Source organism: Urocitellus parryii, chromosome 5 (assembly GCF_045843805.1).
Source record: "Urocitellus parryii isolate mUroPar1 chromosome 5, mUroPar1.hap1, whole genome shotgun sequence".
Classification (NCBI taxonomy): domain Eukaryota; kingdom Metazoa; phylum Chordata; class Mammalia; order Rodentia; family Sciuridae; genus Urocitellus; species Urocitellus parryii.
The window spans coordinates 54088890-54114986 of record NC_135535.1 but is presented as its reverse complement, the minus strand read 5'-3'; the positions used below and the strand labels follow the sequence as shown (position 1 = coordinate 54114986).

Below are 26097 nucleotides of genomic sequence, written 5' to 3'. Positions count from 1 at the left end.
ATTGAGAATATAGCCAACAGGGAGTGAAACAGCTCTTGTAAAAATCTTCTCTGTGAGATTTTGGATCACATGGTCTTGACCTTTTTGTTTCAATGATCCAGAAAGTTAAAGATATTTTTAAAGGTCTACCTAATATGAAGGAGACTTTTATTGCTATTACTTAAGAATAAGTTAAATCATAAGTACAAAATACAGGTTAAGCAAATAGGTTTTGGAATGTGGTTGTATGGTTTAAACTCTGATGTCCCGATAATTAGCTTTATGATCTTGAGAAGTCACTTAACTTTTTTAAGTTTTGGTTTACTCATCTGTATAAAGGAGATAAAAATATTATCTCCTTCACTGGGTCATTAAGAGGAGTAAATGAACAAATTCATTTAAAGCACTTTGTTCAGTATATAGCATATGTTTTAAGTATCCAATAAATGTTAGCTTCCCCTTGTTCACTGAAGTAATAAAAACATAGAATTTGGTTCAAGAGATCTTGCCATTTTTTTTTTCATTTTTGTTGCAGAATCTCAAATCTTTAGTGAATTTCAATGACCTTTATTTTAGACTCAGACCTAACAATGTTAAGGGAAAAGAAAATAATTTCATAGTGTAAACACCTTACAAGGAAATTTATTTCCAAAATGTTTTTAATTAATTAGTTTTAATTATATCTTTTGCTAACTCACTGAATAAAAATTATTCTAACTTACTGATCATGCACTTAGTGAATTTTGGAAAAATGTGGCAACATTTAACAAATTAAAGTAAAAAATAACTTGACAAAGTATGCTTACTTTTTGTGCTACTTGAAACTTGATCTCTTTTTTTTGTATATCTGATCATCACACATTGAAAACACTACTTGACTGACTAAAATATATCTGAATGAGATTATAAAATAATCTCTTTAATATGTCCAGACAAGGTTTAAAAAACTGACATGTCAAACAATATCACAAATAAACCAATCTTTAGATTTATGCTACTCCTTATTTTTCCAGTATAACAAAACTTTATTTACTCTACAAAAAAAAATTCATATTCTGCCAGTCCAGAATAACCATATGGCTCATTAACAAATCAAAGAATAAAGTGATTGTTCACTCCTTTCCTATTCCCCAACATCAGTCATTGCAAAGCTGAGATGCATCCCTGTCTTAGGAATATTCTTTGTACTTTGGCCCTGATTGTGAAACTTTCCACAGTAACCAGTACAATAATTGCAATGATTCTTCTTATACATCAGAAGAATTAGAATTGGGGTCACCTTCCCAGCATTTAACATGCATCCTCAAGGGGTTCACATTCCTGGCAGTATCTCATGAGGAAACAGTGTTTATTTATCTGAAAACAGTATTTATTTATCTGATGGCATGAGAGTTGATGGTAATTTATAGAAGATGTTATTCAGAAATAAAAATGTACTATGGAAAAAAATGAATTAAGGAAAATGGAAACACACTATGCAAAACCACACTTTCTCATTCTATAACCACCACTTGCAGATGCTACTGCATATACCCCATTCTCTATTGATTCAGAGACATTTCACTTTTGCCATGCTGGATTTCCACTTACCCTTGTTGTTTTCACTTTATTCCCAGAAGAACAGCTCCATCCTTTCCGATCTGGAAGAACTTTACACTCCTCTCCCTCCAAACATGGCTGCATATGACACCACCATTTCTGTTCCACTATAGATGCTACAACAGAGAGAAAAATTGACTCCATGTTTTCTATTAAGGACTGTTAGAATAGTCTGGGTGCACACTTAAATAGAAACAAAAGTCACTGATCTAACTAAAAAAATATTTAGCAAAAATTTATAAAGAATTTTCCTTTAAAATTTTTTATTGTGATAAGCATATTGAACTGACATTTACAGTTTTAACAAATTTCTAAGTGAAAAATACAATGGTGTTAACTATAACCACAATATTAGAGATATTTCATGTGAAAATAAAGGCTTTATGAAAACAAATATTTTGATAATAAACTATGTGGGCATATGTCCATGCACTGATTTATACAAAGAGGAGAAAATGAACACATGACCAGTTTAAAATCAATGTAATATTTCCTATCAATAGAATGAAAATCTGGAGGTTGTTAAATGGAGTTAAACACATTTTTCTTATTTTTATCATGAGCACCAATCTCATCACAATAAATACATCACCTAACAAATTACTGTTTATGGTAACATTGATTAAATGGACCCATAGATTTATATTATGCTATAATTAGGCAAATCCTAAAAGAACTAATATTTTCATGCATCTTCACAAAATCAATATTTTTGTGAATTCTATCCACAACCAAACATTCACTCATGTATATGGTGTTAACTTTTTCCATTCCTAAGAACAATTTATTATAGATTTAGGAATCTATGGTGTTAAATAATCTATTTTCATCTTGCCTTTCGAAATTAATTTTTACATGTCCCTCCCTTTATCATCCACCAGAAAATCAATATTTCATGATATCAAAATAAGAAATATGTTGACTTAACAGAACCTCATTATAATCCTTCCATAGCAGAACTGCATAAGATCTTATATCTCCAGCTAAAGGATTTTAGATTCCAAAATGTCTCCTAAATAACTTCACTTCAGCCATGTGATTCATAGTGTGGTCCCCCAGGATTGACTCCAGGTGACAACATGATAGTTGGTTCCAATACCAAGCAGTCCCCACTACACTCCCACAATGAGCAATGGAAGAAGTCGCACCATCCACACAAGACGGAGCCGCTCGTGTGGTGCCTGCCACCTGCCCGGGGAAGCAGGAGCACTTGACTGTCTGTGATCGTTCTTCTATCTTGTTTTTATTACAGCATCTGTGGAGTGCCACCACCTCGCAAGTTCCCGTTTTAACATGGTGAGCTGTGCAAACAAAAACAAAAGATAAAACAACGTTGAGGAAGCTATGGACACTTCCCTCCCTCTTTTTAAATTAGAAGTACATTAAATATAGCTCTATAAGGGATCCACCATGCATGAAACTAGAAAAACAATGATGCTAACTCCATAACGCAGATTTGATTTCTTTTCTAAATGTGGTGAGACCACTTCTGTCAGTAAATGCTCGGTGAAGCAGGAACAATTAGTGACCAAATTAGAATGAGCTGTTAAAACAGTCTGAAATATAGAGGCAATATATGGAACTATCAAAAGTATATTAATTTGCAGATGACTTTTTTCACACATTTTTGTTCAACATATTAATCAAGTTAAAGTAAACCCTGTACAAGGTACCCTGCAGTGGAGCTGAGGTCAGCCCCCTTCTCAAAATAGTTGAGTTATTCTCTTCTTCAGAGGTAGAGTGTGAAGCCAGGCAAAGAATATTCTCAGGAAACAGGAGGCAGAGTGTGAATATCATATCCTTAGCATTCTTCTGCACAGTTTCCCTGGAAATGAACTAAGAGGGTGATTCTTGAAATTACCACCATTTTCCTAGAAGCCCAGCCAGTCTCGGGACCTAGACACTTATTTCCTTGTCATTTTGCTTGAGTGACAACTACCACCAAATGGCACCAACTGTAGCCAGAAATTGGATGGATTACATCTATCAGCCAGCCACCTAGAACCCGGTCCCCTAAGCTGTCAGCATCCTATATCTATTTTGTTAACCTCCAAGTGAGGCTACTGAACTTTTGGGGTGACTGAATTTTTAGGACCTCACTTGTCACATTCTGACAGGGTTTTGTTTGTCTTTATCATTATTATTTTCCCCACATTTCTTCTTCAAAGTATTAATCCTTCTGGGAAATGATAAAGCATAAATTTCTTTGGCTAAAAGTAACAACTTAACAAATGTAAAAGCTTAAAATCAAATATTCATTGGAAGATTATGGTTTCAAAAATTTTAAAACTGTGATTGACATAAAAACAGAGATTTAAATAGAAAAGAAGGAAATCTGAAGTTGTTTAAAGTTATAAAAATATTGAAACCCATTATAAATGAGATCAGCACAGCATGCATTATATTAACTTTGCTCTTGAAGATGAGAGGAACCAATGTATAGTAGATCAGGTTAGAGAGCTTATATTTTACTGAGAGAGGACAAATCACACACATATCAGTTATCTCTCATTCTTCCATCTGAGATCAAAAAACTCAGGTGTGACACACAGCTTTGACACGTTATGGTTTAGATGTGGTGTCTCCCAAAATCTCACTTGTAAGACAATGCAAGAAAGTTCAGAGGAGAAATGACTGGGTTGTAAAAATCTTAAGTCAATCAGTGAATTGATCCCATGATAGGGATTAATGAGAGGTCATTGAAGTGGTAGGGTGTGGATGTAGGAAATGGGAATTGGGGCATGGTTTTGGGGTATGTATTTGTATCTGGCAAGTGGAGTCTCTCTCTGCTTTCTGATCATCATGTGAGCTGCTTCCCTCTGCCACACATTTTCACCATGATGTGCTGCCTCACCTCGACCCCTGAGGAATGGAGCCGGCCTTCTATGGACTAAGACCTCTGAAACTGTGAACCTTCAAATAAACTTTTTCTTCTTTAAAATTGTTCTGTTCATATCTTTTAGTCGCAATAGTGAAAAAGGTGACTAAAACCACACATAACACTCAAGAGTGCATTTAAGAGGTAGATACTATTTTCAAAGTTACAAATATTTTTCTGCCACTGTTCTTATGAGGATGTTCTCTATATTTGATTCAAACACAAATCTTTGATTATGAAAGCTAAAAAATTAAGAGCTAGACTTCTATTCTTATCAAATGTGCTCTAGAAAATATGTTTTAGTTAACGATAAGTCAGTTCATTTCAATTTCCTGAGTACTTTACATCATACAAGTTATAGTGCCTCTACACTGCACTCAGTCACATTGTAAAGGAGTGAATACCACAAAGTAGGCATGGTTCTGAGTACTGGAGATGCAGCAATGACATAGGAGAGACATAGACTCTCCCTGGCCTTGAAAAGCTTCTATTCCTAGGAAAGAAAACAAGTATAATCACATAAATTAGTGATTAAGTAAGTTAATGTTTGATTTTTAAGATTTTTTAAAAATATGTTTGAGAGTGATTACACAGAAAGGGAGTGTGTGAGTATATATATATATATATATATATATATATATATATATGGGGGGGGAGACAGTCTCAGGGAATATCTCTCTGAGGAGATAGTCAGTTGACTCTTGAGAAGGAAGTATCCATTATGAAGATCTAAGTCAAGAATAACATTCCAAACAGAAGGAGCAGAAAATCTCAAGACCCTGAAATAGGAAAAAGTGTGGCATGTTCCCAGGGCAGCAAGGTAGCCAATGTAGCTGAATGTGCAATGATTGAGAGCACATGCTAAGCCTCCTCTGATCTCTCCCCTGGGAAAAGAGGCATCTTTGCAGCACCAGGGATATGTTACCATCTTCATTGAAGGGAAATTTTCTTATATATTAGAAAAGGAAGGAAGGAACGAAAACTTTGCATCTGGTTTCTCCTTAATGCCATCACCAACATTCATGTCTACCTTGTCTGACAAGGAAAATAGTAAGATAAAGTATCCATGGTAAGTGCTTTTTGCCACATAGTTCTGTTTCTCTCCCTTCTGGATGCAAGGTACTTTTGTACTTCTCCATCCCATTGATGTGGGATTGTGACTTACTTGGCCTAATGAAATGAAAGCTAAAGGACTATGAGGCATTTGAGAGGAAGCAAAGGTCATCAGTTCTCTGTGTAATATGCTTTTAAAAAGCTAGTTTACTTAAGAACTGATGTGTTTCTCTCCCCCAGCCAAAGTGACCAATGATGTCCATGAAAGTCGAGAGTACAGCAACTTGAATCCCCAGAGTTAAAGACATGAACAGAGTCTCCCCTATGAAGACTCACCACGACGATCAAATAAGAAAGAAACTGATACTGTTATACACCTCTAAAATTTGGAGTTTGTTATTGCCACAAATCTAGCCTACCTTGTCTATACAATAGTTCCCTCCCCAGGTCCCCAATTGTTAAGTAGTAGGGTGTACTTTTCCAAATTTGTTAGCTGGAGAATAAGTCAATGAAGTCCACTCTCTCAAAATCTGGATCATTGTAGTTTATTTGAGCCCAATGAAGAATAAAGACTAAAAAGACATTGCTAAAATACTTAGATATTAATATAATTTGAGGAGTTGTAAGGAATTTTCCTACAGTGTGGTAATTACCTTGGCTCAGTTTGATATGTCAGAACTCTGGAGAAGAGTGGGCTTCTTTCTTCTTTGAAGATGAATGACGTGAAATGTGGCGTGGTACAATGATGAGAAGATAATGTGGTAGAAGATAATATGGTAGCGACATTGGGAGGAAGAAATATGTCTCCCCTCAGAGAATATGACACTAAATGTTATGAGATTAACTGTAGAGGTAACCAGGAAGAACAAGTCAGAGTCTGACAGATACTGGACTCTCCTGCCCTGTCCTTTCTCCTCACAGCTTATGAATACAATGTGCAGAAACACAGGCTGAGTTTCCTGAAGAGAAATGGGACTTTGTGAAAATTACTCTTGCCCTTTGTTCTTCTTATTAAACTTAGGTGTAAACCTTTTTTGTGTGGGGGGGGAAAAAGAGAGAGAGAACGAACATTTTTAAAATCTCCACAGATGGTAGATAGATGAAGACCCCTTATGCTCAAAGAATTTGAAGAAATAGGTAGCAAAAACATCAACTGTTCAATATTTGCGTATATGTCTATAAATATGCCACGTAAAGTGAGATATCCCACACAAGGAAAACAATCGTAGCAGAATTTAGTTCACCTGAGCATGGTATAAGTGCATAAATATGTATGTATGTAAATGTGTAGTTTCCTTATCTGTCTGCTGGTTATTTTAATTTCCTATTACGATAACAAGATTCTTGTAGACAAAGACTAATTTTTCATGTAAACTTCTCAGTATGTGGTATGGGTTTAATAAATGGTAAACAAGCAATTTAAGAAGGTAAAAACTAATTCCTGTGGTTTTTCCTGTAAAAGGTTAATGAGATGGTAGGAAATTCAAGCTAGAATTCTCTATATAGATTCAGACAAAGCTCATGATAAACTAATCTAATCAAATATTAGGGCTTTTCACATTAACCGAATAGGCTTCACAGAAAATCATTTAGCATCATGTTAAAATGATGCAAGACCCCCTGGAGAAGATTTAAATGAAAAAGAACAAACAACCCATTTTCTTCATGTCACAATTCCCAAGTCTGTCTCTCTCTCCCTCTCCACACACACACACAAAAAAAACTTTTTGATATTTTTCCTCCTTGGAGGTGATGCAGAAACACAATTGTGTTGCTTCTACACTTTTGCAAAATGCCAACACAGACATATAGGTCTCATTAAATTCTCATGAAACCGGGACAGCAAGTCTTAGCCAGCTCTAACTCTTGCCTGTCAAGGTGATGACCCTGATATCTCAGTTCCACCTTGGGACTGCCATCCCTAGAGTGCTCCCAAAACATGACCTTAGAATCAGACCTTAAGATTCCCAACTGTTATGCAAAATTATTATGACTGGTATATTCTGGCATGAAATCCCATAAGACATTTTACCAAAATTTTTGTTTCCAACTTCCAGAGGAAAACCAAATTAAATGGCATTTAGTTTATATATATATGAATATATTTTTAAAATTATATATAACAAGTAACATTCAGTTAATAATATATACATAGTATGCCACATTTGATTTATTACCTATGAAACTACCATAGGTGCATAGGTATGAAAAATGGGTTTTTAGCAAAATAACATTTATACAAATCACAGATTTCGAGTAGTGGTTTCTGGTCTTATGTTAATAGTCATTAGCAAACAACAAGAGATACCTACATTCTATATAAAAAAAATTCACATACTATAGAAAAAAATATGGAATAATGGTAATTGCTAATATTTTAAAATATTTATCATGTGCCATTATTTCACTTTATCACCACAAAAACTACTAAAGAAGACACGGACATAGGTCCGGGAACTACCTGAGTCCAAGCCTAACTTGACCTATGTTCTACTTGAGTGAACCTTTGGTGAATTAATTTACTTTCAAAGAATTCATTTGTTCATTTCCAAGATGATTCCATAGAGTCCTCGTGAAGACCAAATGTGAAACTGCTTTAAAATTATAAAGCATTACTTAAATGTTAATTATCTTTACTTTTACTATTAGCATAAATAATGCATGTCAAAGTGGCATAGCATCCATATAACTACAAAGATGTGACTGTTAGGGACTGTTACGGAAGTTCTAATCTCATATTTCGAAAACTCTCTCTACATATACGTAATTGTGTTGATGTAAGATGTATGTAAAAAAAAATTCAATCTGACACTTGAGCCACAGAAGAGAGTAAATTTAGTATCCAGTTGTGAATTTGTTCCTACCCATTTCCTCTCCATTAGATTTCAGTTCTTATTTGTATTCTGATTTGTCTCATTGATTCTGAAATTTTGTTTGTCTTCATATACTCCTACTTAATAGTTTTATTCGGCTTGACTAGCTCCCTGGAGAGTCGGTATTACACCTTCTAAGCAGAAATAAAGCATCACCTACATGCACCAATAGGCATCTGAAATACAAGCTAGTTAGTGAATTTGGGTTGCTGTAAATCACTTTGAATGGAAAAAAATGTGCTGAAACAAAAACTTTTGAGACAGCTAATTTCTCACTTTTATTCATTAGATGAGAAAGTGGGGCATATTTTTAGACTTTCATGCTGAAGCAATCTAATTAAAAGAAATGGTCATTTAAATAAGCCAAATGAAATTTCAGAAGTTCCCATAATGTAGGAAGTCAGGTCAGGGAGGAAACAGCAGAGCAGAGTGACAATGACATTTTTACACATCTTGTTTTCTAAAACGGTACCACTATTTTTATACAGAATAAAATGAAACACAATTATTGAGAGAAAAAAAGATTGTAACTAAAGAATAACCTAAATTTTCCTTTTAAAAGTGTGGGGGTCTATTAGCAAATGCCAACTCTCAAACAGAGAATGTTCCTAGTCACTTTTAAGAGGAAGGCAAAGAAAAGAGGGAGATTCACTCCTGTGAGAATGTTTAGATTTATTGCCCCTTGACACAATCTCCAACATCTTCCACATCCACATTTTTAGTAAAAACTGATGTTGAGAAAGGTGAACTGAAAAGAAAAGTGGTCCTTTTCAAAACTGTTGGTCAACTTAAACTGTAAGGACTCCCCTGAAAAAAGCTATTAGACCAATCAAATCCATTTCTCTGGAAATAGGAACTGAAAACTACATAACTGTCATGTGGAAATGGACATGTGAGCTGAAGGTCGTCAGGTCATCAGGCATCAGGAGTCAGGAAAGGCAGGGAGAGCTCCCCGGGAGGATGAGGGGTGGGTCTCAGAGGGAGTGGTCAAGCTCAGGAAGAGAAGAGACCAGAGGTAAGGCAGCAGGCAGGCCAACGAGATGCCTCCATGCCGCCCCTTCTGGAAAGTTTTTCCTGGGTTCCTTTAAATATTTTATTGAATACATTTTGATGATTTCCTTTTCTTCCTGAGGTAATATCTCTTTTTCTTGACTCAAAAATGTGCTGTCTAAAAAATTTCTTTCTTAAAAAAATTATAATTAACAAAAACTAATCATGATCTAGAAGTATTCTTCATCTCCTCTTTTAAGAAGGAAATCTCTGCCTTCAAAAGAGGATTCAGGAAAATCTAAATCCAATAGTCCTATTTGCTAGTGAAAACTCATAGTGAAAACTGATATTTCAAATAATGACCCCAAAGACATTTAAAATTGTAATCAAGGAAAAACAGTCCATTAATATGTATGTTCACATATAATATTATATATATTATTTTTGTAATGACAAGGGTTAAAAAGATTCTCCACTAAATCCTAAATTACAAAAAAAAAATATAAATACTTAGAACATCCCCAATTCCCAAGCACTATAAGAATCACATTGTTCTTTATGATTAATAACATCCCTATAGCTGTTTCCAGGAAGGAGGGCAGTGCAGCCTGAGGCTTCTTGGGGAAATGACACAATGAATAGAAAGAACAGTGGAAAGGAAAACAGAGGACCTAGACTCCTGTGTGCAGTTCTCTGTCCCTGAAGAGTGCACTGCGGGTAAGTTATTTAGGTCTCTAGGTCTCTTTTCTTATCTGCAGTATGAAGAAATCAGACTATATTTAGAGGTAATTTAGTGTTAAAGGTTCCTTCCAATTCAAAAATTCTGTAAGTTTATGAAATAATAAAGTTTCATTATAATGAAGGAATCTATTAGACCTATCAGAAAGTGAAAGTCAAAGCATAAAAGATATTTTCAGTATCTTCAAACACAAATTAATTTCATTAAGTCATTGAATTTAATGAGAAACTGAGAAAGGAGTTTCTGAAACTTATATTTTGGATGTATTTCTTAACAGTATGAGGTCATGAATCTTCCTGACTACATGGTATAAAGTTTACTATAATGTCAACCTGCATCCTCACATTGCTTATGTAAAAAAAAAAAAAAAAAAAAAAAAAAAACAGCTCGGTTAATGTATTTCCAAGGTAAAGATTAAGTTCAAAATGTTATATAACACAGTGGTTTTCCTGATGTTTTTAAGTCAGATGGTCTAGGTTGAAGGAAGTTCCAATTTTCAAAGAGATGGCCTTCTTAGGTATGAAACTCCTGGGTTCACACACCAGAGTTCACTTTCTGGTCTCCCTGCAATGGGGTATGGGTGTTACATATGGAATGGGTGCAGATGTGAGCTGTACTTTTGACCAGGCCTGTAAAATCTCCCATTCAGATAGAGATCAATGCTGAGGGTGACCTTGGAAACCATGTGGAGAAGATAGCAAAGCCACCCATCAGCAAACATCCCTAAATGATGATATATCAGCATACATCCCCACATGATGGCCCACACCCTGCTACCAACTGGATTTCACATGAGCAGGACTTAAGCTAAGCTACACTAAGCTAATGATTTTGAGGTTTATCAATTGTAATAGCAACCTTTAGTTTAACTAAAATCCAATAATATTCCTATTAATGGACTTAGGAAGGAGTTGGGTGAAGGACTTCACCCAAGTCCTTCTTAGGAAAATGACAAAGGAAACAGATGTGATTTGAGAAAATTATTTCATCTTTATAAGCCTCAGATCCTCATCTGTAATATGGGATTTATTATATTACTTACCATCAAGGATTGAAATGAGGATTAACTGAGTCAACCCTCATAATAGACCTAATAAAAACTTAGTGATAATTATTATGAAATAAGAAGATCCAAATGAATGTATTTTAAAGAGTCAGATATCTAAGAGAGATGCATAGATTTTTAGAGACTTAAAAAATACCTTGGCATTTTACAAAATAGAAATTTTTGCTTAAAAGATATAAACCTTGGGACTGGGGCTGGGGCTCAGGTCAGTGGTAGAGTGCTTGCCCAGCATGTATGAAGCACTGGGTTTGATTCTCAGCACTGAATATAAATAAATAAAAATAAAGGTCTATCAACAACTACAAAAATTATATATATATATCCAAATCACAAAGCTAGAGAGTAAAGGATATATAGTAGAATTTGGCTCTCTTAATTTCTAGATCAATATCACTTTCATTTCCTACTGCCCACATCTGTTTGGTTACCAGATGCCTTTGACATTGCCTCCTGTACATATACACATCCTTACCTTCACTCTCTCCTCTTCAACTTCACTCCTGACCCAGTCTGTGCATCCTTAGCATATTTTCCTTGCATAACATAAAAGTCACCTTTCTGGACTCCTTATTTGCTAGCTTGTTTCCTTACACACGTGTATTATATGCACACACACATGCATGCACACAAACCTTACCATGTTAGATCTTTCTAAAAATAAATGCATGGTATAGAAGCATTTTTTAGTTTTTTTAATTTTCCATAGAATAATTTCTAACTCTGTGGATACTACAAGTATCCTCCCATCAGCCCAGGTCTGACTTTTCCAGCCTCACTTTCCCAAACACTTGTTTCCATCTATACTGAAGCCACACAAAAAAAATATTTTCAGAATCATACACATAGGAAACCTTCATCTCTATATCTTAGACCACTTCTCTCCTTTCCTGAATCCTTGATTCCTTTTTAGGCCCAGAAAATTCCTCTCTCAACTTTCAAGATTCAGAGTATCATATCACCCTCTCTATGAAGGCGTTAATTAAGCCCTCAGGTAGAATTGAACCACTCCCTGCCCTGATACACACTTTCTTACCTATTCTGTAACAGCTGTAAGAGTTTTCTATAGGTACTTTATTTTTTTTCTTTTTGCAATGCTGGATATCAAACCCAGTAGTTGAGCATGTTAGATAAGCATTATATCACTGAACTACCAGTAACACACCCCTATATTTACATTTTATATCTTTGTTTCTTCCTAGAAATTTTTAAGGCCCAAATCTACAATTTTAATCTCTGAGTCCCAGCTTGAGGCACATTTTGAGATGCATAAAATCATTAGGTGTGATAAATAAATAAATGATTTACTACAAGGATTCTCAAAGGAGAGGGAAAAAAAACACCAATGAATTTAATAATTTTTCCAGATCAGGCTTAGATGAACTTATTGGAAGTTATAAAAACACTTGACTTGAAATTTTGTGGATATGTGTTTACATGTGCTTAATTGGTTACAATGGAGAGCCACACGGGGTTTCAGGAGGAGATTCACTCAATAAGCCCTGAACTGGGAGAACAGAAGCTCCACTTCTGTATCCAGCACTGTCACAAAATGATTGTCTAACCTTTGGCAAGTCGGTTAATGCCCCTAAAGTCACAATTTATCTATAAAATTAAGGAAGTTGAATATAGATGACAGTAGAATATTTAAAATAATATAGTAAAGGAAAATTTGTGATGTCAGTTAAAAGCATGTGTATGTCAAGGAAGGAACTTGCAATGGCATGGATGACTGTCTGGAAAAGCAGTGTGGCATCGGACTCAGCTCCAGGAGGAGCTTGCCTTTGGTCCCAAGTCAGTCAGAAAAATTCTTTGAGAAATCGCTTTACTTGTTTGGACTTTAGTTTCCTTAACTACAAAATCAGAAATATCTCTGAGTGTTTCAATTCCTATATTTATTATATGGTGTGCAATGAATTTTAGAAAGTGATTATCCCCTGAAAGAAGGCTGAATTTCTATTGTTCTGTATATATCATTTGGCAGATTCATAACTCCATACCCTTCTATATACTAAGAGATTTTCTACATCTGGTGAGTTCTTTGAAGCCGGTAAGAGACCAGTAACATAAGGAAATGGTATTATTCAAGAATGAGCAAAATCTTTGCCTTCCAATTACAATCCAACAGGATCTTTTCTCACACATGGAAGGTTTGCTTTGTTCCCAGTGATTGACATGAAAAGCAAATTTAGGTTATCTTTTCTCTACACTTGAGCAACTTCAATAAGAAACATCCAGGTTCTGAGTGTCACTCTAGATCAAAGGATATAAATCCTTAGTCAGATTATTAAGAAAGTCTAGATGAGGCTTCTTTTAGTGTTTAGAAGAAAAAAATGGTAGAGGCTTGTTGAAAAATGATATTCTGCACTCTTCATTCACTGAGCAAGGATTTTATACTGTCGTATCAATTAAGCTTTATTTGTTGTTATTGATAGCTTCTGAAAATATCCTCTTAAATATGGCTTCAGGATTCATTTAGAAAGCGAATTTCAAATTAGGATAGAGAAGCAGAAAGAGTAGAAGGATCTCTGGTCAGCAGGTACGAAAATGTGTGCTCTCATCTGCAATCCACCACTGACTGAGACACTGTCAGCTCCTTCACAGGTTGGGGATTCAGCCAGTACCAGTTAAGTGCCAGGCATGTGCTATATCCTGGATTATATGGTCAGGAGAATGCTGTCCCTGCTTTTAAGGAGTTTAGAAGGTAGAAGAGGGAAAGAGTCACGTGCACAAAATGTAAAATAACCCATGAAAGAATTGATAAGCTGGACTTCATTAAAGTTAAAATTTTCTACTCTGCAAAAGACATTGTCAAGAGAATAAAAATATAAGCCACAGCCTGGGAGAAAATTCGTGCAAAAGATTAATGACTGTTATCCAAAATATACAAAGGATTTTTTAAAATTCAACAAGAAGAATACAACCCAATTAAAAAGTGATTCAAAGATCTTAGCAGATGCCTCACCAAAGGAGATACACAAATGGCAAATAAGCATAAGAAAAGATGTTCTACATTATAAGTCATCATGGAAATACAAATTAAAACAACTTCACTGTGAACCTAAAACTCAGCTTTAAAAAGTAAAGTGTCTTTTAAGAAACAAACAACAAAAAAGTAACATAAAATGATAAAAGAGTCATGATGAAAATAGTCATGGAGTATACTAAGATCAAGAAAGTGTCTACCACCATTCCCAGCTGCACACGCCTTTAGAATGACTAAATACAGAATACTAACAACCAAAATTCTGGCAAGGATATGGAGCAGACCCTCCCCCTTGTTATTGAAAATGTGAAGTGATAGAACCTTTTTGAAAGACAATTTGGCAGTTACCTACAAATCTACACAAACTCTGATCATATGATCCATTGATGGCACTCCTTGGTGTTTACCCAAAGGAGTTTAAAACTTATATCCTTGCAAAAACATGCACATTGATTTTTTTTTAATAGCAGCTTTATTCATACCTGCCAATACCCGGAAGCAGCCAAGATGTCCTTCAGTAGGTAAATGGATAAATAAACTGTGCCATTTTCAGGCAATGAAATTTTGTTCTGTGCTAAAAAGACATGGAGCTATCTAGATATGGAGGAAGCTTAAGTGCATCTCATGAAATGCAAGAGGACATCTGAAATGGCTGCATACTGTATGATCCAACTCATTGACATTCAGACATTGGCAAAACAAAGAATCAGTGTTTGCCAGGGATTGAAGGGACCTGAGGATAATACTAAAAATAGTATAGAGGATTTGGGGGGGCAGGGGCAACACTTCCTGTGAAACTACAACAGTGGATACATATCATTATAAATTGTCTAAACACACAGGATAGACAACAACACTAAGAGTGAATCCTAATGTAAACCATTGACTTCAGGGGAGAGGCCTGTCAATGCAGGTTCATCAATTGTAATGCATATACCACGCTGGTGGGGGAGATGATAATGGGGGAGGCTATGAATGTGTGGAGGTAGAGAGTGTATGGGAAATCTCTGTACCTTCTTCTCAATTTTGCTGTGAACCTAAAACTGCTCTTTAAAAAACAAGTCAGCTGAGCATGTTGTCACATGCCGGTGATCCCCGGAATTTGGGAGGCTGAGGCAGGAGTTCAAGGCCAGCTTCAGCAACTTAGCAAGTCCCTGAGCAACTTAGTGTTAACTTGTTTCAAAACAAATAATAATAATAACAGGCTGGGGGTGTGGCTAAGTGTGATGAAGTGCCCCTGAGTCCAATTCCTGGTACCAAAAAAAAAAAAAAAGTAAAATAAAATAATAAAGAAGCCATGAAGAAAATAACCAGAGTGTACTAAGACAAAGAAAGAAGGAGCCAACTCTCCTCAGCAAGAGGCAGGCACAATAAGAGGATCTGGAAGGAATCCCTAAAGAAGAGAAAACTTAATCTAAATTCTGTGAGACGCCTGAAAGCGTTGCAGGTCCCAAGAGCAACACTGACCTAGTTTAGTTTCCTCATCTGGACTACAGGATGTTTAAACTCTCTCCTGGTTTTAAATTTCTGTACAAATCTTTCTGAAGAATAAATGTCTCCTATACAACATTGAACTTTTCATTTTCAGTCTTGACATAGTTATAAGTATCCAATCTTGGGATGTGTTGAAAGGGTGGCTTTACACAAATGAATAAACACAGGAAACTGAGAAGTCTAGTAGTAAATGGATGCTGGCTGAGTGGCATCCATTTGCTTTCTGGCAAAGGTCCCCAGTGTTGGTTGGTAATTTGCATTTTTCTCCTGAAAGGGAGATGAGCATGTACAGCAACAGGCCTTCCAGGGCAGGGATTCATGAATCAAAGACTCTTATAGCCTCTGGTGGGAGGCCAAGGAGCACCTGGTGGTTCCCAGAGGCAATGAGACAGATGCCTGCCTCAACAGAGCTGTTAGGAGCTGTGTGACTGAGCTTGTCACTTACACTGAAGAAGCTTCAGTTTCCTCATCTGCAAAACAAGAATAACAAACTTATATCCCAGAATTTGTTTTGTTTTGTTTTTAGAACCAGGGTGTTTTAGTCAGCTTTCTGCTGCTGTGACTAAAGGATTTGACCACGCCTCACTTCTTCCAGCCACACTCCACCTGCTTCCACTTACTATTCAGTTAATCCCATCAGGGTTTAATTTGCTGATTAGGTTAAGATTCTCACAACCCAATCATTTCTCCTCTGAACCTACTTGCATTGTCTCACATGTGAGGTTTTGGGGGACACCTCACATCCAAACCACAACACAGAGATTAAACCCAAGGGCACATAACCACTGAGGCACATCCCTAGCCCTTTGTATTTTTTACTTTGAGACAGAGTCTCACTAGTTTGCTTACAGCCTCGTCAAGTTGCTGAGGCTGGCTTCGACCTGCAATCCTCCTGCCTCAGCCATTGGAATTATAGTCGTGGGCCACCACAGTTGGCACATCCCAGTTTTGTTAGAAGGATTAAATAAGACAAAGTAGATAAAACACCTTGCACTGTATCTGACATGTAGACAGAGCTCAGTCATTAGTAGTAGTAGTTGTTGTTGTAGCACTATTATTACTACTATTATTGTTATTATTATTATTATTATTGCAAATCCAGGGACACTCCTATTACCCTTGTGAGAACATTCTTCAGAAGTGGCAAAGAGGGCTGGGGATGTGGCTCAAGCGGTAGCGCGCTCGCCAGGCATGCGTGCGGCCCGGGTTCGATCCTCAGCACCACATACCAACAAGGATGTTGTGTCCACCGAGAACTAAAAAATAAATATTAAAAAAAAAAAAAATTCTCTCTCTCTCTCCCTCTCTCTCTCCTCTCTCTTTAAAAAAAAAAAAAAAAAAAAAAAAAAAAAAAAAAAAAGAAGTGGCAAAGAGTTGTTGATCATTTCAAATGAAATTAATATATAAGTTACCTTATCTTAGAGTTAATAAGGTAACATAGTCGCACAGTAGTTAAGAACACAGATTCTAGGACTACATTATTTGGATTCCAGTTTCATCCACTTATTTGCTGGGTAATCTTTGCCAAGATTTAAGCATTCTATGGTTCAATTTCCTCATCTGTATAAAGAGAAAAAAAGCACAATACCTACCTCATAAGATCATGATAAGAATGCCATCAATATATACAAAGCACTCACAATGGTATCTGGCCATTATTCTATAAATGTTTTGATAGAAATGGCATTTGTGTTAAGATCTTTGGAGAAATAGGAGGTAGTGTCATCAATTTTAAGTGTGAGAAAAGGTGGGGTGTGGTGGTAACTTCTTGCAAGTGGTATCAGCATTACAATAAATAGAAAGAGGGGCAGCTGGGGGCTCCTTCTCTAACCTCAGGTAGACGCTGGTTGGAGATCTTACCTGTTATGTATGACCTTGCTTAAATTATTTCACTCCAAAGTGTCAGGTGACTCAGTCATGAAGTGGAAATAACTGTATGTAACCCATAAAATTATGGTGAGGATAAGATCCTGAATTTAAAGTCGTTACCTCTATACTTTTGAGGATTTTTATAAGGGCTCACCCTGAAAGTAAACTGAACACAAGGCTACTCTCTGATCGCTGTCTCTCTAGCCTGAGAGGCAAAGAAGCTGCTAAGAAAAACTGTCAAAGTGTACTGCCACCAAACCCCACTCTTGGAGCCCATTGTCTCATGAGATCAGGTTGATCTGCTGACCAGGCTTCTCCCCCAGGACCCTTCATGAGAGTGGCTCCTTTGAATGGTGACACTGACAGACAGTGGCCACTAGCCTTGACTTTGCCTTTCAGATTTCTCACGAGGCCTCCCCTTCACTCAAGCTCTCATTCTTAGTCCCTCTCCTTCTCACAAACTTCAACCACATTCATTCATTTACCATTTGTTAAATGCTTACTGTCAAATTATCACAGGAAAGACATGCCCTGTGTGGAAGACAAACTTGGAACACATCATGACCTAGCTACAGACAGTGGAGGAAAACAACTGAAGACACAGGCTGTGCAGTTACACTGACCTGAGTTTAAGCTCCTGAACTCTTCCTTTATTAGCTATGCTCTTGAACAAATTATGTAATTGCTTAAAACTTCAGTTTCTTCTTTTGGGAAATATGAATACCTATGTCCACTTTTAAGGAGAATAACAGCCCTCCTCCATCACCATCCAGCCCCCACCCACATCTGGGAGTTTGCTCTAGATCTAGAAAGGCAAATAAATCATTTTACCTGTTACCCTTTGCTTACAGAGACCAATGGGAAAGGATACCTTGTTTAAAAATATAATTTGTTAAAAAGGAAAAAAAATATTTATGTTATGCCTTCAAAGCACTGGAGACTCTTTGTGTAAACAAAAGGTCACTACCACACTACTCTTTTAAAAATGCCAGGCAGTGGCCCCACTAGAATGATTTGTGCTTAGCTTCATAATGTAAAGGTTCGAGTTCACTATGGGCAGGAGTCTTTGCATATTATGTTTATGTAAGAAGATATTTCTCAAATTTCTTCATTCTCTTTGGAGATACTGGAAAGAGAGAGAGAGAAAGAAAGAGAGAGAGAGAGAGAGAGAGAGAGAGAGAGAGAGAGAGAATATGTGTATATGTGAGAGAGAAAAAATGAATCGAGAGGGGTGTGTGGGTGTATGTGTGTGCATGAGAGAGAGAGAGAGAGAGAGAGAGAGAGAGAGAGAGAGAGAGAGAGAGAGAGAGAGAGAATATGAAAGAGTTTAAATCAATAATTGTATTTGAAAGCTAGATAGAATAAGGAGTTATACTTTCACTATGCACTGGTAGAAGACCCTCAAAAGAGGTCAGAACTTGAAGTACAAAGTTAAACTGAACATTTATCACCTAAATTACAACTCATTTGTGAGTAAAATGGCATACTATTAATAATTATACTAAAAACAAAGGTATTAACTGAAACCATCAGGATATTAACTGGAACCATCCAGGTATATAAACTGGAACACATATAATCACAGTACCCCTGAGCTATTCTGCTAAAACCTACCCTTGTTAACTGTGGTCCTATGCTAAGCTGAATGCCCAGGTTTTTGAAAATATGCTTCTATGAATTATTATGCCCTGTGAATTCTCCTAGTTGGGGTAAGAAGATAAATCCTAGGAAAGACTAAAATCAATTTGTAAGGGACAGATTTTCTTAGGAATGGGGATTTTGTATTGTGAATAATCAACACCAACTTTACTCTAAAAAGCCTAGATAGAGTAAACTAGACAGGACTTGAGGCTTGCCCAGGTACAATGCAGGTGGCTATTTCTTCTCACTCTTAGATGGTGTCTTTGTACCGCATTTATTCTTTTCTTTTCTTTTTTTTTTCCTTGTTGTTATTGGGAGGGGGCAGGTAACAGGGATTGAACTCAGGGGCACTTGATCACTAAGCCACATCCTCAGCCCTATTTTGTATTTTACTTAGAGACAGGGTCTCACTGAGTTGCTTAGTACCTTGGTGTTGCTGAGGCTGGCTTTGAACTCTCAACCCTCCTATCTCAACCTCCTGAGCCTCTGAGATTACAGGTGTGCGCCACTACACCTACATTTGAGAAACTAATATGACTCCATTTTTAAAAATAAATAGATAACAGCAGCTTCTACCTCAAGGCCTGTCCTAAGGAAAGGGGCGTGACCCTTGTCCTTGGAAAAACCCATAGAGCACTCCTAAGCACATACCCACCCTGCTGAGTTGTTTGTCTGTAAATAACAGGAGAGGTCTGAGGTGCCAGGTGTCCCTGACTCAGTTAGGCTAGGTGAGGACCCATAGCAACCCCCTAGCAACCTCCAATCACCATGAGACAGGGAAAATACCTGGAATGCCAGATGACCCCAAGTAGTTTATGGTGGTTGATAACATGTTGGGAAACCATGTAGTTTAGCACGTACTCCCTTTGTGGCATAAACCAATCAGTTCAACGAATCCCCCTTTTGAACTAACCAATCACCCCTATCCAACTTGTTCCCGCCATTGAATGTGCTAATCAATGTTAAGAGTTGTTGTTTGATTTTCCCGCAGTATGGAATGATTTGCTGTGTGATGTTGTGATGCATAGAGTATCCCCCCAAAACCTATAAAATCTCACTGAACAAAGGACCGGTACTCACGCCCTCGGACCGCTGCATCGGGAATGGTTGTGAGTCCAGGCTTGAGCTTGCAATAAAGACGCTTGTGTGATTGCATCGGATTTGGGTACTGGAGGTCTATTGGGGTCCCAAGAATCTGGCATAACACATTCATTTGTTTTTTGACTATGCATATTACTCCCAATATGATACCATCTCAACAAAGAGATGCAGTCTGATACTATACTGATTGTAGACAAAATTTTCTAAGTAGCGGTAGAGATGATACTGGATTTGGATGAGTGAAGACATGGTATAAGGAGAGTTACAGTATGAAAAAATCATTGCATATACAAATAGAATATCCAAGAACATAATGTATCAAATTCCAAGCCACAGGGCACATGGACAAGATGGCAGACAGCAGATTAGAAGAAGGAAGGGCATGTAAGGTATTGTCAGAGACTAAATGCCCACAGGCATACCTGAGCTAGGGCAGGATATGGGGAGAAACTAATAATTCAAGGACATCAGGTCAACTTCAGTCAACTCAGAGAGAACCAGAAACCTTCATAAGGTTCCTCAGCAGAATGAAGCACCTGAAGGTTAGAGTGGGAACAGGAGGGGTGTGGACACTGATGACCATGAGGACTTGAACTTTCCCTTCACCTTGACTAAACCTAAGACAGGCTTCTTCCTGACTCTGAACCCCTCTTTTCTATTAGAACATTTCTTCAAAAAACATGTCAATTCTTCCTTAGCCCCTTTGAGAGGTAAGCCTCCTCCCAATCTTTTCCAGTTTTACAAGCCATGTATACCTTTCTCAAGAACTTTGAAATGTAATCAACAAAGACAGGATCCCTGTCTGTCAGTCTCCATGGGAGGCTAGGAGCCGAACTTTGGTAAGTACCAATTACACAGTTTGGTAGTTTAATCCCATTGACCTAGAGGACATCACCTTGATGTCCTCTAGTACTTTCCCACTGACTCACTCCAGTGTTCAAAACTCCTCCTGCTTTTTGTTTCAGTGGGGTTGAGTTCAACATTTCTCCCCTGTCCCGCTAGTCTTCATCCATTGTGCAGTATTGAACAAAGCCCTCTTTGTCATTTTTAACAAGTGTCCCATGCAGGGGCCAGCTATAATCACCTGCTTGGACAGCTCAAAGCATCATCAGCTCTAAATCAAATCTGCTTGAGTAAGACAGGTGTGATTTCAGAAGTTCCTGAGAGCTTCCTTCTACCTCATCCCCCAAAACCAATGTCCTCCCCAGCTTGCACAGGAAATGAAGATTTTTCTAAGCATGGATAAGGCTCCTGTACAATCAGATAAAGGCTTGGTTAAGGCAAGGCTCCAGGGTGAAGAAATTCCAGTAGTGGTGTAATCAGTCAATCAAGAGTACAAATGGGTCATTATCAGATCCTTTCCTGTTTAGATTGGGGAGCAGGAAGCAGAAGAAGAATAGAAAGACAAGGAGGGGGATGTGGAGAATAAAAAAGGCAGAAAAATGAGGGTAAAGACAAAGTTCACAGGAATTATAGCTTTGCCTTGTGTCTGCCTCATCTGCCTCCAACTGGGCTACAATAAAAAGAAGTTGGAGGCTGAGGTATTTTTGTCATGCAGCTGCAAACACAGGCGGCCACACTTGCTTTGATTAATGAAGATGTTCAGGGTTTGTTTTATTAAACACATCTTACCTTTGGTAAAGTACTTGAAATCTGACATTGTTTTCCCACTTTGCCTTCTGTGATATGCCTCAGTGTATATGTATATGTTTCTCTGTGTGTGTGTGTGTTTGTGTGTGTGTGTGCACTTAGGCAAAGCAAAAGATTACCATTCCCCTAATCATGGATATTAGCATTTTTATTTTTTAAAAAAAGGTACTGTGATGTATTAAAAAACACAATAAATATGTATCTTACAGTTGTTTATATCTTTAGGAAAAAATCTGAACCACAATTATAAACTGCTGCAAAATATCAGTAAATTTTACTAAATAACCCACAAACAATAAAATAATTGAGCTAAAGCAATAGTAAGTACAATTTAAAATCAAGAAGGGGAGCAATTTTTACTTTTGTTTAGCAATAATGGTTAATAAAAGAGTTAAAATGGAAATTTATGAGCTTTCACACTAGTCACCAATGAATAAACAAGCTTTTCTACATTTTCTTGATCCTCTTTATCTGAGAATCTGTCAGGAACAGTGAGACTTTAGGCCAGAAAGAATTGTTATGTAGATTGATATAAATGACTGCTAAAATAGTGTACAGTCCCATATTTGAGTCAAAATGTAAGGGTAAACCCTAAGCCTAGAAAATAATAATAGCAATAAGTTTGCAAAGATTTTCTTCTTCCAATTGTTAGTCCATCAAGCTTCAAATTTCTCTGTAATTCAGAAATTGTTTAGAAGATGTTTTAACTAAAGTTGACATATGTATTGCAATATTTATGAGCTTCAGTGGAGCAAATATACTTACTTTCTATTTAGTTAAGATATTTAACAGACTTTAAAGCTAGTTCCCCTAGGAACATTACAAAGCACTTTTGTTTCCTGATTATAAGGGGCACAGCTGATATTTATAGCTTTTTTCTAGAGGGTTCTAAAATTTAATCTTGAAAAACATTTTTTCTTGGAGAATTTATGCTAAAATATATTGCATATTTAGTTTTCCACATACTTTTACATCAAAGAGTCAATAAGTTGTTTGAAAACTACTTCCATAAAACTCTGCATACAGATCATTAACTACTTGATGGACAGCCCTAGGCAAGGAAGTCTAAAGTGTGTGGAACTCACAGAAGATCAATCAGAAATATGAAATCAAAACTATAAAGGGATATTGTATGACTTCATAATGACTGCCATTCTTACTGGAGTGAGATGGTGTCTTAGAGAAAAAAGGGATATTGTAAGGGACATAAAAATTAGTATTCATTTTACGTAGAATTGTTGTATAATAGCTTCCCTGTTTGGGTTAAAACAACTTCTTGCAACTAGGATTTGACTTCATAGGTCTAATTATACATGACAGAATCAAGTTTATTTCTGGTAACAAAATTAAGAACTTTGACAACTCCTCTTTCTGTCCTACCAGTATACTTAGGCAGGTATTAAACTGCACTGCAAGAATTGGTTTCATGTTTTAAGATAGGAATTTCTCAAATTTAGTACAGAGTAAATGCTCAGTAAATACTTACTGAATTGAAGTTAATGAACACTAAGAAATATGCCAGATGGAAAGCTAAAAGAGTATCCTTCACTTCCTATCCCAGACATGAAGTTACTTACTCCATCAATAGAAAATTACTACAGAAAAAGGAAGTTGGCTGGATGACCTACAAACCAGTGAAGCAATATATGGCTATGTTTTATTTTAAATTTAACTCATTATTAACATTATTTTAAATTTAACTCATTGGAATTCTAAGTTCCAAGACAAACTCAACAACTCCCTTACAACCCATATAATTCAGTGTCCTATCTTAACCTTTTTTAAAAAATGTAATTTTATTAAGGAGGAAAAGAAGCATGTCTTTTAAATAATTGTGTAGCTTTATCCTGTCTCAAGGCTTTTGTGAATGGTTCAATAGATTGGAATTTTACTTTTTACACAAGACAATGAACTTTAGGTTATAAAAAAGTTGAATATTAAATGGAAATCAGAGATGCAAAAACAGCATGGTTACTTAATGAAACTACATATACTACATTTTGTCACAAGGTTTGGGAAGCCATGCTTTCTCTTGAGAGACTGAAGCCTTTACTAGAAATTCTAACTAATTCAATCAGGTGAGATAAAGAAATAGAAGCATCAAGATTGGAAAGGAAGAAGTATTTGCTGATATTTATAGCTCTTTTCTAGGAGTTTCTAAAACTTAGTCTTGAAAAAAAACATTTATTCTTAGAGAATTTATGCTAAAATATCTTCTATATTTAGTTTTCCACATGCCTTTACATCAAAGAGTAAGTTGTTTGAAGATAACTTACATGATCCCCTATGTAGAAAACCTTATGGAATCTACAAAAAAAAAAAAAAAAGAGAGACTAGAACTCAAGAGTTGAAAGGTTGCAGGAAACAACATTCATATAAAAAAAATTGTCTATACTGAGCAACAATTAGTAACTGAAAAATGTTAAGTGCCATTTAAAATAGCATCAAAATATGAAATACATTAGAGATAAACCTTAAAAATATGTTCAAGACTATACACTTAAAAATCACAAAATATTGCTAAAACATATATATATATATATATGAATATATTATTAAAAATACTAAAATTAAAAAAGACTCACTAAATCAAGTGTTGATGATAATGTAAAGGGAACAGAAGTGAAGGTCTCCTATACTCCTAGTGGGAATGTAAAATAGAGCAATCACTTCGAAAGGAGTTTGGCAATTTCTTGAAGATATATATATATATATGTGTGTGTGTGTGTGTGTGTGTGTGTGTGTGTGTGTGTTTGTGTGTATGTGTGTGTCATTCTATTGCTTGGCATTTTCCCAAAAGAAAACACATGAAAATATAAGTCTAGACAAAGAATTATAAACAACTGTTTATAGCAAATAGATGGAGGAGGCAATAAGAAGAGGTAGCAGGGCGGGGGGGGAGATTAACTAGAACTTGAAATAAACCAAATGGTTAACAGTGGGTAAATGGGTAAATAAATTGTGCTATAACCATACAATAGTTTACTACTAAACAATAAAAAGGGGTGAGCTTTGATAAAAGTAAAACATGAATGCTTCTCAAGTAATAAATTCTAAGGGAAAGAAGCCAGATTTTTTAAATAATATATTATATTATTCCATTCATATAAAATTCTGCAGAATGATTGGTTGTGACTTGGAGCTAGGGTAAGGTGAGGAGGGGTATGAAGGAAGGATTTTTCAAAAGAAGAAAACAAGGGGGAAAGTTATAGAATCATTATAACCTAAGAAATGAATTCCTAACTTGAATAGAAAAAAATCAAGAAATGAGATTTGATGGATATTGTTATTAAAATTGTGCTTTGATTTGAAAAGTCATCATTGTTTAGCAGTTTTAAGTTCAACTATTTTTCTCTGTGATCAATAGATAAGGAAGTAGTGCCGTCTCTCTACATGTCTTAAATTTAGCAGTGAAAAATTTTGTGAAGGATTCTCTTGTTCTCATATTATAGGAAATGGTATGGAGTCTCTGTGAACCTGGGATTTAATGAATACATAGTGTAACATAAATATAAATGCTGAAGCAAATGTCACAACTAGCAAGAAATTCAGGTAAAGAGGACACACTTCCTAATGCCTCTTTCAAACAACTGTTACATTGCTCTCTCAATCAGACTACTAGTTCCAGAGAGAGCAGTTGTAAATCCACAAGAGTAGTTCTTAGTAAGTGTTTACTACACAGATGTTAGGCTAGCTACATTGGAAGAGCTGATTCCCCCGAGCAATTAACCTATTTAGTCAAATTGGATGCAAAATGGTGAGCAGAGTTCACACAACATCATGCACCAATGGCACCTCTAGTAGCCTTTAAAAGCTAGGCTAATGAATAGTTTGCCACAGCCACACTGCCAAGCATGCTCCCCTGAATAATGCCAAAAGAAAAAAAAAATCATCCATCAGTTTGCCTGCCAGCCACCAATAATTGCCATCTGTGAAGGAGGACTTTTGCTCCTTTGGAAAAAAATCAAGGAAAACTAAAATGCTAACATTCTCTAGGGACTATGCAGTAATGACCCAGTGAAATTAAACCCTAAATAGTCCCAGGACACTGGCCATGAGCTGCAGTGGACAGTTGGATAGATTTATAGCTGCTGACTCAGGAAAAGGTTTAGATGAATTACACAGCAAATTGGCCCAGACTCAGCTGGGCACAAAAGTCTGGAAAAAAAAAAAAAAAACTCC

At 36.3% G+C, this 26097-nt stretch overlaps 1 protein-coding gene across 1 annotated transcript in view; it reads right to left on the bottom strand.

The window, feature by feature from the left end:
- Window positions 1–1394: 1394 nt before the first annotated feature.
- Tafa2 (TAFA chemokine like family member 2) overlaps window positions 1395–26097 on the bottom strand; it is a 296677-nt gene continuing 271974 nt past the window's right edge. The window contains exons 3-5 of the mRNA XM_077799045.1: window positions 2727–2879; window positions 1570–1694; window positions 1395–1415 (exon numbers count right to left, since the gene is read on the bottom strand). Coding sequence (XP_077655171.1) covers window positions 1395–1415; window positions 1570–1694; window positions 2727–2879 — 299 coding nt within the window. The remainder of the gene's footprint in view (window positions 1416–1569; window positions 1695–2726; window positions 2880–26097) is intronic.